Source organism: Antechinus flavipes, chromosome 3 (assembly GCF_016432865.1).
Source record: "Antechinus flavipes isolate AdamAnt ecotype Samford, QLD, Australia chromosome 3, AdamAnt_v2, whole genome shotgun sequence".
Taxonomy (NCBI): domain Eukaryota; kingdom Metazoa; phylum Chordata; class Mammalia; order Dasyuromorphia; family Dasyuridae; genus Antechinus; species Antechinus flavipes.
Window position 1 is genome coordinate 272,362,700 of NC_067400.1, and position 16,439 is coordinate 272,379,138.

At 33.2% G+C, this 16,439-nt stretch overlaps 1 protein-coding gene across 6 annotated transcripts in view; it reads left to right on the forward strand.

Annotated features, from left to right (window-relative positions):
* The window catches only part of DMD (dystrophin), a 2,219,276-nt gene that overhangs the window by 2,146,002 nt on the left and 56,835 nt on the right, over positions 1 to 16,439 (forward strand). For 3 of the 6 annotated variants that reach the window (XM_051991017.1, XM_051991013.1, XM_051991011.1), the window contains 5 exons: positions 4,917 to 5,083; positions 7,595 to 7,706; positions 8,888 to 9,024; positions 9,723 to 9,761; positions 16,320 to 16,385. In XM_051991017.1, the coding sequence (XP_051846977.1) occupies positions 4,917 to 5,083; positions 7,595 to 7,706; positions 8,888 to 9,024; positions 9,723 to 9,761; positions 16,320 to 16,385 (521 nt within the window). Of the gene's footprint in view, positions 1 to 4,916; positions 5,084 to 7,594; positions 7,707 to 8,887; positions 9,029 to 9,722; positions 9,762 to 16,319; positions 16,386 to 16,439 lie in introns of those variants that run through there. The other 3 variants (XM_051991012.1, XM_051991014.1, XM_051991015.1) reach the window with 2 other exon arrangements.

Below are 16,439 nucleotides of genomic sequence, written 5' to 3' on the forward strand. Positions count from 1 at the left end.
TTGTCTAAGGTGTCCTTGCTACTTCATCTTAACCATATAACACATTTAAGAAGTGTTGAAGCAGAATTTGAATGTAGGTCTTTCTTACTCCCAAGTTCAATGCACTATATTTTTAATTTGTGTGAAAATTAAATAGATGATTTAAATAATTACATATTTAATGTAAGTCTAGAGTGAGAAATACATGCCCCAAATGCTAATATAATGGGCGTTTAGTGCCCAGAAGCAGGAGATAATAGCTTCTCTGTAAATATTACTTTAACTCTAGCTATCATATTTTAAGGTTATTGACAGATTAACCAGAAGATATTATTGGGATGGCCAAGTCTGGAAGTTATGTCATATTAAAAAAAAAATAAAAATGATGGGACTAGGAGCAGTGATAGAGCACTAGCCCTGAAGTCAAGACCTGAGTTCAAATCTGGCCTGAGATACTTAACATTACCTACCTGTGTGATCCTGTGTGATCACTTAACCTCAATTGCCTCAGTAAAAAAAAAAAAAAATAAATGATTTTATTTTATTTTGAAATTTTTTGCAGCACATCTTAATTTAAAACATCATGAATTATAAGATCCAAGCCTGAGCTCTGTAAATTAAAAAAAAAAAACAAAACTATTGCTGTCAATTGATTTTGAATTATCTTCACCTTCAAATAAAGCTGTCCTCTACTATTCAGTCATCCCTTTTAATAATAAATAAATATAAATATAAATAAATAATGAAAAGTTCAACAAAACTAACCAATACATCAATGAAATCTGATAATATAATATGGTCAGTGTTGCACATTCAGAGTGAATTCTCCCTCCCCCATTGTTGCAATGAGGAGGTTGAAGGGATAAGAATAAGCATCTTTTAAGTGCCTACTATGTGCCAGGCACTTTATACATGTTATCATATGTACATCTTCATAAATCTTTATGAATATCCTGGGAAGTAAATACCATTACTATCCCCCTTTTTATAGTTATGGAAACTGAGGCAGACAATTAAGGAACTTGTGCAGGGTTACACAACTAATTAAGGGTCTAAGGTATAATTTGAACTCAGATCTTTCTGATTCCAAATCTACTACTCTATCTATTCTTGCCACCTACCTGCCTCTGGGAAGGTATAACTCCTCTAGTTATATAATACTTCCTATTATTTTTGACCTTTTCATTAACATTATTATATTCATTACATATATTATTTTCCTGGTTCTGCTTACTTCACTCCAAATCAGTTCATGTTAATTCTTCACATTCAGTATTTCTTAAGGTACAGTGATAGTCTATTGTGTTTATATACTACAGTTTGTTTTGCCATCCTCCATTGGGTGACCCAATGAATAAAGCTTTGGGACTGGAATCAGGAAGACTTGAGCTCAAATGTATTCTCAGACACTTAACTAGTTGTGTGATCCTGTTCAAGTCCCCTACCCTCTATCTGCCCTCAATTTCCACAAGTATAAATTAGAGATAATAACAGCATGTACCTCCTAAGGTAATTAGGTAATATTTATAGAAAATTCCTATATAAAAAAAGCTCTTTGGGTATATGTAAGAGCTTTTTTAGTTTTAACACTTTGGGGAAATATGCAAAATAGATTAATTAAATGTTATTGAATTATTAAAAAGTAACCTAATTAAAAATGGATGATTCAAAGTTGGTTTTCTTATGGAAGAATTAGATTTGTTTTATGTGTCTTCAGAAGATAGAATAAAAAACAGCTTTGGAAGTTAGAGGTAAATATTTCAGTTTGGTATAAATGTAAAGTTGAATAGGCCAATATATCCATCTCAGTACTTGTCAATTTAGTGTGATGCAGCTCCATTACCAGTGGAAAGGTGAATAAGAAGGGCCCCAAGGGACCACTCAGGATTTTTGGTGTCATACCAAAGTGACAAGGCCTTTCAGAGCTGAGCCACTTGGCAACAATCTCAAGCTTCCTCATCTCCCCCACAGACCCAAGCAATGAGTTATGAATTACTGTGTGTCTCCAAAAGTTTCAGGGAGAATTTTACCTGCACACTCCATGAAAGGGACCCTCTAGATTATTTCAAGCTTGGCTACATAGGGAAGAACTTTCTGATAATTCAGTTTTCAAAAATTGAGTGTTTTTGTTCTGAAGCTCCCTTGCCCTTTTTTCCCTTTCTTCCAAATTCTGTAGTAATGGCCTACCTTGGAGATAAAGAATAACTTGAATACTTTATATGTGTATCTGGTTTAGTTGTATCCATCACCATGGTCACTTAGAGATAGTAACATATTAAAAGACTTAAGTTTATTTGTTCATTTTTTCCGTAACCATAAACATAACTTAAAATACCCATAAAAACATGAATGTACCTTCTCATCCTTTTTTGTTCCTTATTCCCCTTTATCTTTTTGTCTCAGCACTGGAGACATCCAATTTTTAATGCAGGGTCAAATTTCTTTTTTGTAAAATGAAGTTTCCTATTAATCACTGAACTCTATTTTTATGATTCTTATGATTAAACTTTCTTGTAAACAGATGGGCAAATGTAAACACTGTAAACGTCCAGTTTATTTCTTACTTCTGGTTCAACCTGTTTCTTTCTCAAGATTCCTACCTACAATCCCACCCCTGGGAGTTTATAACCCTAATAATCTCCTTTCAATACTAACAACTCCCTTATTTGTTTAAAAGGGTATTCATCCCATCCTAGTAGAATGAACTGCTTTTTTAGGTAATAAATTCCTTGTCCTTAGAAGTATTTAAACAAAAAGGCTGTAAAGATGGTGGAATTCTTGCATTATATTACTTTATAAGAATTTAGATATTTTTAAAAGAAATTTTTGATTTTGCAGTAAAAGTATGAAGTATTTATGATAATTTATAATAGAATATAATATGTTAGGGGGTGACTGTGCAGTTCCCTTCGAAGGACAAGAGACCCAGTTGACCTGGAGCAAACTGAGGAACACAAGGAACCTTATCTCCAAGGCCATGTCAGTCTAGTAGTGTTTGTTCCTTGTGACTCTCAGTTTGTTTCGGGTCTCATGTTCTTCTAGGGGAATTGCACAGTCAGCCCCTAACAATAATATAGAATATTATATAATAAATATAACATAAAATATAATTTACACAATATTATATAACACTTAACATAAAAGTATAATGTAATACATAAAATATGATGTTTTGAATATAGTGTTAAATGCTTATTACCCAGAACTTGATATTATTTTGTTGTGGCTCTTAAGCCATTTCATTTGGGTCTAATTCTTTTGTGACCTCATTTGCAGGTTTTTTTTTTTTTTTTTTTGGCAGAGATACTAAAATGATTTGCCATTTCCTTCTGCTCATTTTACAGATAAGGAACTGAGGCAAATAGGGTTAAGTGACTTGGCCAGTCTGAGGTCAGATTTGCACTGAGGAAGATGAGTTTGTCTTATTCCAGGTCTGACACTCTCTACACACCTTGCCCTATTGATTTTACTACCATTTTTGGTAAAAATTGTTTTAAAATTTTTTCTATCATTACCATTTTATATGAAGGAAAACTAAACTAAATGACCTCTTTACATCTAGCAATCATCAGTGAGCCCCCAAGTACTGCAAAGGTGTGCATAGTTGTATCCTAGATATCTCATTTTTAGGTTGTTCAATTTTGAGAAGCTCTTTGATCATTCAACTACATTTGAATTTTGTTGTCTTTCATGAAGAAAGACTATGTATTGCCAAAGTTAAATGAAGGTTGTATGTAGAACTGGTAGTTTTCATTGTTCAAAATTTATCATTTCATTGATTTATTAATGAATACCTAATTTTTCTGCCTTCATCATCAATTTAATATATTGAAAACAAATCAGTTCAATTCTGAAAAAGTTTTAAATATTTATATGTAAAAATACTGGGGACTTCTAAGGAGTTTACAAAAAAGAACGGGTTCCCAGATATCACTGAGCTAGAATAAGAGGATAGATTTAAAACTAGAAAAGGCCTTAGGGACCTTAGAGATCATAAAGTAGTTGTTTTTCAGTCATTTTTCAGTCATGTCTGACTCTGTGCCAACATTAGGGTTTTCTTGGCAATGATAGTGAAGTGGTTTGCCATTTTCTTCTCCAGGTAATTTTTTTTTTTTACAACTGAAGTAAAAGAGGTCAGTTGACTTGTCCAGGGTCACATAACCAGTAAGTGTCTGAGGACAGATTTGAACTCAGGAAGGTAAGTCTTCCTGACTTCAGGCCCAGCACACTATCCACTTTACCACCTTGCTACTCAGAGGTCATATAATTCCATCTCTTTATTTTATAGGTAAGGAAAAGTAGGTTCTGAAAGTAGGAAGCAGCAGTCTATGAAAATTTATTAACTTAAACATATTTTGTATAAAGGGTTGAATATAGATTCAGAAAGACCTAAATTCAAGCCTTGCTTCTGACAATTAATAGCTGTGTGACTTATATGAATTTGCATGCCAGGGGCTCCTTATGCTGATGTGAAAAAATAGGTACAAGTTCCTCCTACTCTCGAAAATAAAATTATAGACATTTTGGATAAAAATAAAAAATGGTTATCCTGTTCTCAAAAGGCTTACAATCTACTAAGAAGATTAAAATAATTACACTCAAGAATAAATGCGAAGTATATACAAAGTCATTTCATCACATTAAGTATAGTACGGAAGCAAATGCTCCAAGAGAAGGAGAACATAAGAGAAGCCTTCCTGGAGAAAATGGAATTGACTTTGGTCCATTGAATGGTAAAGGGGAATGAGTAAAAAAAATTTAGATCTAATATATGGAGAAAATACTATTCTACACTATGCTTTATAGGAAGTCATGGTAAAAAGCACGGTTGCTTATATATATTCTGTAAAAGATAAATTTAAAAAATAAACTAATTTCTCTGTGACTAACTTCTTCCTTTTCCTCCCCATCTTTTCTCTTTTCTCCTTTTCTCACAGGCTAATAATAAGCCAGAAATAGAAGCAGCTCTCTTCTTGGATTGGATGAGGCTGGAACCTCAGTCAATGGTGTGGCTGCCTGTGCTCCACAGGGTGGCTGCTGCAGAAACTGCCAAGCACCAGGCGAAGTGTAATATCTGTAAAGAGTGCCCCATTATTGGATTCAGGTATCAGAACAGACATATCCTAGATCCTGTTTTTTCACTGTTTGTGTCATAAGACCTTGTGTCTTCCTTAGCAGAAGCTGTTTTTTAGTCACCAAAGTGGACATGGAGGAGTTCTGAGAGGACATGTTATCTTTTAGTCACTTAGTTGATTTGACAGATCTGGATAGAGGTATTTTTCCCTCCTTTATGGTCCATGTTCACTCCTTATTCCAAAATCTCAATAGAAAATTACATCCTTCAAACAAGCATATAAGAGTATTCCTCCTGAAAACTTCTGAACAAAATTCCAATATCTATTTATAAGAGAATGTAAAATAGTCTCAGAAATTCTAGCTACACATAGACTCTTATCTAGCATCTCATCTAAGAACCATTCCCACAAATCTCAGAAAGTCAGGAGATTGTTCTATACAGGGATATCAGTCTGAGAGAAAGTGCCGTCTTATTGGTCCAACTTCCCCAATTTCCTTTCCCTTCCTTTCAGCCCACTGTTCACACCAGGAATTTGTTCCAGTAATCACAGAATTTTATTTTTGATACATAAAATACCTGATTAGCCACTTTGGATAGTATCCTAATGAGCTGCTATGCAGGAGGACAAAGTATGTAAATGAAGGAAAAATTCAGCCAGAGATTTAAAAATCAAGAAAGAGGTTTTTATTTCAAAGAGGAAAAAAATAATAAAACATTACCACTAGAAAGGAGGCTTGGAGTCTTAGAGTCTAGGGCAATGCTTTTCTTTTTACAGTTGAGAAAAACAAGGTCAGAAAAGGTTAAATGATTTGCCCTAAGGTGATACAGTTGGGAAAGAGCATCTCTTAGATACTGGTGCACTTTAAAAATAGCAAAATTTATATCTTTAAACTCTTAAACCATTTGACCTTTTGTGTTTTTTTTTAAATGAAATGTTATTTGATAATAATCCTCACTCCTTAATTTTGAAAGTTGTTGATCTGTTTTAACATCTGGATCAGCCGCATGGTTTCCATAGCAATGAATAAGCTACTGTGTTGTAAAATAGCTGTATATTGGTATGCCTGTTCAGAATCCATTTAACAGCTAAGTAAATACTCTCTTTCAATTATGGTTAGACTTGTTTTATCACTTTGTTCCTTAATAGCTACTTTGTGTGGTTTGGTGTGCTCTTTATTCATGGTGTTCCTTTAGCATTGCTATTTATCCTTCTGCATATCACGCTGTTTACCAAGAGGTTTTACAAAAACTTTCTAAAGCCTAGATAGACAACAGTGAGTAGGCTGCACTAGCACAAAGACACCCTCATTTTGTCCTGGTTTCTGACAGGTATGAATGATGACTTCAGGTGGGGATGCAGCAGGAGACTGCATTACATTTCTTACCTTTTCTTTCTCTACTTCTGTAGCTAGTCAGAGAGAATTGTGGAGGGATAATTTATAAAGTAACAGTAAGGGAGATGGTTTTTTAAAACTATATACTTTAGCAGTAATACATTCCCTCCCTTTACTCCATTAGAACATATCATTTAGAAATCATCTCTTCACTTTTCCTCCAAAAGGATTATTGGAGCTTGAAAGGGATGTATTATTATTCAGTAAAATAACAACTGAGTTTTCCTATTCATTTTGTATAATATAATTAGTTTTCCTGATTTGACTAGTCTTCTGATTTGAGAAAGTAACTAAGATTTAAAAAAGAGAGAGAGAGATGAGGAAATATGTTATCTCTGAGGGTAGAGAAAAAATCATCACTTAAGACTCAAAAATTCTAATTACTCCAACCTAGCAAAGTTTTAGTTTTAATTAGAATCTGGCTTGCTATTTGTATGCACTGGACCAAGGTATTTTTGAAGGAAAGGAGGAAGTGATCAAAACAAATTATCAAAATGACTTTTTGGAAAGAGTCATATATATATACATATATATCACTCAGTCAGAAAGCATGATTAAAACATCTCTTTTTAGCCGACAGTTTTTGTTTTATTTTATTTTATTTTGCCGTTGCCAATACTCCATTTTTCTTTACCTTTTTGGAAAATAATTGTTTTAGTAAATTTTTGTTCTCAAAATACAAAGTGTGTATCCTGAAAATTTCAGTGTTTTGTGTTAACAGACTGGATGTTTGCCAGTACCTTACCATTTCACTCAAAATATTCTTATAGTCCCATAGATTTGAAATTTTAAAAATTATCATTCAAAATCTTTGAGTAGAATTTTAAACGTGAATCAATGTTGTAGAAATCACACCAAATGAGAAAATCACCTAGGGCTTAGTCCTAGTTTTATCTTTAAAACAAACAGTGGGGATAGATCCTGCCTTGCTGGTCCTCAGTTTCTTTATCTTTAATAAAAAGGGTTTTACTTGATATTTTAAGTCTCTTGGAATTCAAATATTTCTCCTGTAACATTATTGTATTTGTTATATTGATTTGAGAAATCATTGTAGAAGAAATTTTTTTTAAGACTATGACATTCACCAGTTGTTTTTAAAGTAAATTTTGAAGAAACTAATTTTTTCCCTTTCCTCTCCTACTAGGTACAGGAGCTTAAAGCACTTTAACTATGACATCTGCCAAAGCTGCTTCTTTTCTGGCCGAGTTGCAAAAGGCCATAAAATGCACTACCCCATGGTAGAATACTGCACGCCAGTAAGTGATGTTACTGTACCTGGGGAGAGCTTCAGTTCTGTGTAGTCTCATTAAATAGTTGTAATGTTTTGGTTGGTGAATTACTTGATTTTCCCAGATATAGGAGCTAATATTTCATAGATGGGACTACAGACCAAAATTTATGTGGTGCCAGAGGTGTGTGTGTGTGCGCGCGCTGCACATGCACTCATCTCATTGCAGTTTTAATTGCAAGTATTCTCTCTGTCTTTAAATTGCTGATCATTGATAATAGGCCAAATTTTTTTGTTTTTCTATTGCTGTCTACTCTGAATTTACTAAGCTCCAGAAAGATTTTTATTCTTAAGGAATTATGTCAGTAATTGTGTGATATACTACTGTAACTATAATTTCCTTTAAATGAAAAATCATACTTATTGCTTTATGCTTTTGTTTCATTATTTAAAGTAGATTAGAATAGTAAATTGGATCTTGCTTCATGTCATTAGAAAAACCTGGAATTCTTTTGATAGTAGTTCAATATATTCAGTTTGGTCCACATCCAGGTACCAGCAGAATCTGTAGAATCATTAGAATTTTTTTAATTCATAGTCTGAATCCAACAGATGGTGTAGTCAGCTTGTGGATCTAAAGACGTATATAGCCTGGAGCAGAGAACACTTTGGGGGGCCATGATAGTTGTCTTCAGATATTTGAAGGGTTGTCCCATGGAAGATAGATTGTACTTGTTCTGCTTGGTCCCAAGAAAGCAGCTTTCAGTTGATTATAAGTAAAAAATATTCTGAAAAAATAGAGCCATTCAAAAATGAAAATGAACTATCCTTGAAGGTAGTGAGTTTCCCATGACCAGAAGCTTCAAACAAAGGCAAGATCATTATTATTACAGAGTGATAATCCTGGGGGAATTTGAACTAGATAACTTCCCATTCCACTCTGAGTTTATATGAATCATTCTCATCTTAATATTTTTTGTCACCTGGCTCACCTTTGTGAAAGGAGTACAAGAAAGATTACATGGTAGACATATAATAATGCTTTATCATTCTTCTGATGAAGAAGAAAGGTCACTAACATTCAAAATTAAGGGAGTAGTGTTTGTATAAACTCTTGGACACTTTGGGAGTCCTTTACCTCATCAGTGTGAGGAGAAGTCAATACTTCTCTGGTAATTAAATCCTATTTTACCCTAACATTGTTTTCAGACAACTTCAGGAGAAGATGTTCGGGACTTTGCAAAGGTACTAAAGAACAAATTTCGAACAAAAAGGTATTTTGCGAAGCATCCACGAATGGGGTATCTGCCTGTGCAAACAGTCTTGGAGGGGGACAACCTAGAAACGTGAGTACTGGTGAAGGCAAACCTGAGCTTTATTTAAAACACACTTAAACTTTCCTCTCTTCACTTCCTAAGTGCTTTCTCATTTCTTTCATCCGATTTATTTTAGCTGAGAGACACAAGCTGACAACATAATTGCCATTTCCCTTGCTTCTTTAAACACACTTTTTTCCCATGAGCTAAACTTCAATGTACAAGGGAAGAATACATCTATTTCTACTAATTGCTTGCAAGATTTTGTAAAAGATGTGGCAATTTAGACGTTAAAAATTTTAACATTTAATGTAGATTTCCCACTAGCACATACACAAAATCCTACCTTTTTTTCCCCTTCCTTTCTTACCTGATGGCTAAGTTACAGAATTTTAATTGCTGACTTTTTGTTTCCCTTTTAAAGAAATATAATCACATGAAATTTTTGGGAAATAATCAGTGAGAATGTTCATGACCAAAGCCAAAATTACTTCTCTTTCCCTTCAATTTAACTTCTGTTTTTTAATAAACACTTCAATGGCAATCACACAGCAGCTTGGTTGGTCTTATTTCACTCCTTTCCGTCTTTTTTTTTTTTGGCTGCTTCTTTTCATGGTCATTCATATTGGTCAGATGGATTTAATTTATTTTTACCTTTTTGTAATTATTTATTTTGCTGCTCAGTTTTTCTGCCTTTCTCTTCACCTCCCCATTTTTTTGTCTTGCAGTCCTGTTACTCTGATCAACTTCTGGCCAGTAGATTCTGCGTGAGTACTTTTGCTAAAGTCTGCTGCTGCTACATCCCCTTGCTTTATTTATTTATTTTTAGACACATATTCATCTCCCTCTTTCATTGTGATTATTATTTTTTTAATGTGAGCGTCCCATCCACAACAATACAGGTGAATCACAAAGGAATTTTCTAGTTACCAACCTGTTGGACAGACAAGCAGAAATCCTGCCTGAAGCACTAAGGATCCTAATTAGGGCTTAATAAGGACTTGTTAGTTATGTTCCTGAAAGATGTGGTTATCTTTCAGCTAGATAGAAGAGACTGCTGATTACAGAATAAATTTCTTCAGCCACATCATTTAAGTTTGAAGATTTCAGAAATTTGGAAAGGATAGTAGCTATATTTTGTAGAAGCTCTGTAATTCAGAATTGGTAAGATTCATTTTAGTATTCACTTGATTTGGGTTGACTGTAGTTTAATGAGGCATAGAGGTAATTTAGTTTTGAGTACTATTTTGGAAAATTTGGTAAAAATTTTTAATGTGTGTATATATACTGTCCAGTTTCTCAGCTTTGACTTATACTTTCTCCCCAACCCCCAATGTGAGAAAGGAGCCTACGTATTGAAGCTTATGTATACTTAGACAATTATCATTATGTAAAATTGTTTTAAGTAATTGAGAAGTGCAGTCTTCATTAAAGCTTTCATATTGTTGTTCAACTTATTGAAGTTTTGCACTACGGGCTATTTAGCCCTTCAGGTAATGATTGAGATAGAAGAACTCAAACCATAGTTTATTATTTTATTAGAAAATATTGCTTGGCCTCTATACATATTGTAAAATTGGTAGCTGATATTTAAATGGTAACAAACTAATTTTGTGTTAGAAAAAGAGCCTTTTTTCTGAAACAATTTACATTTCAGGTTGCCCATTCTTTTAAGGATTTGCTTAAAATAGATACATAACACAACCTCCAAAAAATCTTTAGTAGAAATTTCCTTTTATAGGGGCTTCATGGTTTTTTTATCTAAATATATTTCAATTGAATCTTATTTTCTTTTGATAATAAGCTGCAAACCATCAACTATAGTTTTATATTAGATAACTCTTCGTTAGCCTAAAATAAGTGGAAAACAGCTATATCTATGAAAACTTATGGTATTCAGCCACTTAATTTCAAGTGATCCCCTAAATGTGTTTAAATGTCCCCCAAAGTTCTTTCTGTGCCTTAAATCTTCTCTTCCATGTATCATTTATCACCTTTATGCAGATGAATGTCAAATCTTTGTTTCTACTCCCCAACCTCATTCCAAGGCTTCTATCTTGTATTTCCAAATACCTCCACTATTTCCCATTCATCCAGATTAACAACGTTGGAGGTATTTTTTACTCTTCTTTTTCATTGTTCCCCATCAATTGCCATATCTCAAGTACTTGACACATTACCTTAAGTCTCTCCCCTACTTTTTTCCTCCCATTGTCTTTAGAACTTCATTACTTCTCATGTACACAATTGTTAAAGTTTCTTGATTGGCCTTTCCACCTGTTTTATTTCAACTTCAGTTCATTGTTTATATTATCATTAGAATAGTCTTTGTGCTATACTTCCCCTTCTCCTTACCAGATATGTAAGAAGCAAATGGAATATAAACTTCTGTTTATTCTGAAGTTTTGTTCCAAACTACCTTGCTATCTGTTACTCCCCTTTGTATACTCTCAAAGGCAAACTGGACTATTTGTTGCTGGAGAGAATTCTGCTTGGAATGAACTCAATCACCCCTCATTCATCTGCTCAGTTCTAGAGGCTAAAATAAAGTCTCCTTTCCTCTGAGATCCAACTCAGGTCCCTATACTCTGTTCCCTTCCCATCTGAAAATGATCTCCAAAATTTCTCCGAAACCTTGCCCATATTTCACCCTTACCCATTGCTTTTCCTTCCTTCCTTCCTTCCTTCCTTCCTTCCTTCCTTCCTTCCTTCCTTCCTTCCTTCCTTCCTTCCTTCCTTCCTTCCTTCCTTCCTTCCTTCCTTCCTTCCTTCCTTTCTTTTTAATAGTTATCTTCTGTGTAACATTCCTTCCTGACCTCCAATTGATTAGATTAACACCTTGCTTATTCCCAACATCTAACACAATACCTTAATGTTTGTTGAATTTAATTGAATGGTCTCCCTCATAAACAATAAGTTGTCAAACTGGTCTGATTTCACTTATACAATGTAACTTTCCTCCAGGTTCTCAAATTGGATGTTCTACTATTTTCCCTAGTATCTGCAGTTCATTGATATTTTGATATTAGAAACTTTAAAAATAGAAAATAATTAATCTGGCCTAAACTTGATTAGATCCTGGTAAACAAATATAGTTAGAATCCATTTTAACTAATTAAAAAATTAGACTATAGAACATTTTTGAAAAGCACCAGGACAATTTGAAGATGAATATTATAAGTATAGAATGGCTAATATTTACCTCGTTGGGGGGAAAAAGCAAAAAAGTAATGCTTATTTCAGTAAAAATATAATGAAAAGCAAATATTTTTTATTGACCTACTACAAAATAACATGTCTTTTTTTTTTTTTTTTTTTTACTGTGAAGAAATTAACTTCTTCGAAGTAAGAATTTGGCTGTCTTATTGATATTATTAAATAATGATGACCTCTTAGAATATTATAATTACTTCTTAGACAAATTTGTAGACTATTTTGTAGTCTACAAACTTGTGAGATGTTACAAATATTCAGAAGTCTTTAAGGTCTTAGAGGTTGTTACACGATCATATTCTATGCTGTTTGAATTCTAAATGGCTGATTAAGGTCTTAATTAGTAAATGATATTTTATGTCAATTTAACTCTGTTAAGTCCAGATTTGGGATCCTTATAGAAACTTGTGTCTAGACGTTACCATATTAAGACTAAATCCAAAATTGAATGTTCAGCATACAATCTCATATGAGGTAGTATAACAGTAGAAAGATTATTGGTTTTGGGGTCAAAAGACCCAAGTTCAAAACCTATTCCTGATAATATCTTTGAGCAAGCCACATGGCTGCACTAACCCTCAGTTCCCTCATTTGGAAAATAGAGGTGGTTTGTCTTAGATTTTATGATGAAAATAAATTTTGTGATCATGGTATTTCTTTATTCAGGAAGACAATGCAAGCATTTACATTAGGAGTTAGTTTAGACCCTCATTCCCTTTGGACACTTTGACAATGCCCAGCCTCTAATACTTTAGCTAAAGCTCATTTTCCTAAGTTCTGATTTTATCCCTTCAGTGGTAAGAGGTTTCAAAAGTATGAGTACTCATGTAGATAGCAAATCCTTTTCTCTGTAATAGATATTCCCCATGAATGGCCATGGCTGAAAACATTTATCATACTACAGTAATTTTGGTAACAAACCCTCTGCTTGGGATTGACACAGTCTTTGTAACTTTCTGATTAAACTCATTCTTATATTTTTATTAAGTTAAACCTGACAGACTTTACTGTGTCCATAGTCAAGACACTTAAACTGTTAACAGAAATGCCTTGGAATATAAATGGGTGAAAATTTGTTCATTGCAAATAATGGTGAAATAAACTAGAAATCTGTCTTTCTGTGGCAATGTCCTTAGGCCTTAATAGAAAATAGTATAAATTACAGAAGAGACTTAAATTTCTTTTTACGGGGAAAAAAGTTTTACTTGTATTTTTTTTTTCAGAAATAGGTAATTGTTTTTTATTTTTCTGGTTATGTGTCTGAGCTAAACAATTTAAGACTTTTAACAGAATTTCAAATTAACTTTCTCCCTACACAATACTCCCCTTCTTTGTTCATTTTCTTCTTTCATCTTAAGTGTTTGTTTCTTTAGGCTCTTGATACATCACCTCTTGACTTTTTATTGGGTATGGTGTTGCTGCACAGAGCCCTCATGTTCTGGAATTGAGGGTATATAAATCCATAAGGAAAAAAATGTTAAAGAATTATCTGCTGTGGAAAAAGATATGCTAAAATTTTATTGTTTATGTATTCTTGAATTGAAAAAACTTTTGGTGAGAACGCTCTTGAAAAGGCTTCAGGGATTTTTTTAATGTCCATCATTTAGCAAAACAGTTAAATAGTGAAATAGGCAAATAACCTTCATTCACCTTCTAAAGTGACTCTGAGTTTATAGATCATGTGTAAGATAGGAAAATAAATATTAGTGACACATTCCAGAAGAAAATGACATGGACTTATAGCTTAACCCAGGGACCAAAGCACTAAATTCTCCATTGTAGTATAGATGTTAGAAATATTTTTGGAAAAGAGTTATGTAAAATTTTTCTAATTCTAAGTTGTCCCAAAAATATGTCTTTGAGAAATCAACTGACTATTTCATTGAACAGTCATTTTTAAAGTGTCCCTTATCTTATAAACACTGAGGAGATAAAGCTAAAAACCACCACTACTCTTGATGAGCTTGTCTCCTATTGGGGATTATAACATTTACACAGGCAAATAAATAGGAAATATTTTGAGGAGAAAGCAAGCATGAGCACCAGGGAGTTCTCTAGTGCCATAGCTTATGTGGAGATGGTCATCTTTTAAATTTCTTAAATGTCGTTGTAGTTAAATCTAGTATGTCAAAACTTGGTTATGATGAAAATTGGCTTAGAAGCCATTAGTTTCATGATTAGTGTTTTTTGTTTAATCAAGAGAAAATTATTTTAAGATATATATATATATATATATACATATATACATATATACATACATACATATATGTATACACACACAAAGATGTATGTGTATACATGTAAAAAGCTTATGACAATAACTCTTCATTCAGGAGTATTTGATTTTCATTCAGTTCAGGAAACTTTTTTGACTATCTACTAGGGAAGATGCTCCATCCATCTCTGAGAAGGAACTGAAGCTTAAAACCAGGTTCTTGTCTTTAATAATTTTGCAGTCTAATTGAGGAGATAAGACATGTGACCTGACCAATGCAGATCTAAACCTATTATTTCACTGGCATGAGGAATCATGGTTTTCCTGTTTGGAGAACTCTATATATGCATATGTCGTACCTTCTCTGAAACTTAAGAAATTTGTCTAGAACAGTGGTGTCAAAGTCACATAGAAATAGATTTCTGCAGGCCACATGTTATCTTAGAAAGCCACAAATTAACATAATCTATTTTCCGTTATATATTTTTAATTCATTAAATATTTTACTTTTACATTTTAATCTAATTCAAGGCATACTTAGGAATTTTGCTATCTGCATGTAAGTTGTGGTCACAAGTTTGACATGTCTAGGTTAGAAAACTGAAAGATTTTTGACTTGTCCAGGTTAATGGAGTCATTTGGAAGAGAGATTTTCTTCCTTTCTAACAAAGTAAAAGATGCTGTCCATAAATGAAGTACAAATAAAATTCACTAAGTATTCATAGGAGGAAGACATTGCTTCTGCTGGAAGGAAATCAGGACTGGTCTTTTCAGGGACATGGCATGAGCTAGACTGTAAAGCAGCATTTTTACAAGTGGAATTGGGAAGTATATTCCAGACTCAGTTCATTTTTTTTTTCCTGAAATCATATATTGATCCTGGAGAAATTCTAGTGTGATTCTTTATACAGGGAGAAATTGTCTAAGTGTGCATTGTATGAGATCTCTTTCTTAAGGCTTTTTCTATGAAATGACGTTTGGACATTAACTATTAAATTAAGGACGCTTTTTCTTATAAGTCATGTTGCCATGACTTTTTTGATTGCCATATAGAGGGATCAACTTTTAAAGAAAGTTCCTTTTACTCATTGAAACAAAAAGTTATTAGCATCTTTAAAAAAATTTCATCTTCAAGGCCTCTGTGTGGGTCAGACTTGGAAAGTTGAAAGTGTGTTGACCTTGTCAAAAAAAATGCTTCAAAGAAGTATGGTAGAACTAAGAATTCTATGTATATTTCATTCTTACTTATTCCCACACTAACATGCATGGATACATGGAAACAGCAAAATTCCTTTGAATGTTAAGTGACTGATTATCCCTGATTTTTACAAAGTATAGATATTTATATGTTCCTTCCTTAATCTAAAATTTCTATGATTCTATGAAATCCAAGCTCAGTGTAAAATATAAGAGTACACAATATCATAGATTGCTAGATTAGTTTTCCTGAAGCCAAAATTCCTTGATCCTAAAAAATGAAATATTAAGCACATAGTATAGAGAAAAAGAAAAATGTATAACTCATTTGTAGAACTGGTTTTTAAAAAATATTTTTGAATCGTATATAGGGTTGAAACCATGGGATAATAAAAGTTGGTTGAGAGGGGATGTTATTTATCCTAATATTTGCTACAATAGATATTTATCAGAATTCTTCATATTCTTTTGTGGCTTCTAAGGGAAAAAACCAAACATATGGTATAAGAAAGAATTCTTTGGAATGTACCTAATAATTACTTAGGTTTTAGAAATATGGACAATGAGTATAAGGAAAAGTAGGTCATATAAAGCACCAATTTAAATTAGTAAATTCAAGGCCATGTATATAAAGAACTTTGTGGGGTTTTTTGAGCTTGATGGATGGTGTCTGTGACTAATCACATTTTCTGCCTTATAGGCCTGCCTCGTCCCCTCAGCTCTCACATGATGATACTCATTCACGCATTGAGCATTATGCTAGCAGGTATGAGACCAGTTGAATGCCAGGAAAATATTTTATTGAAATAACTAATCCAAG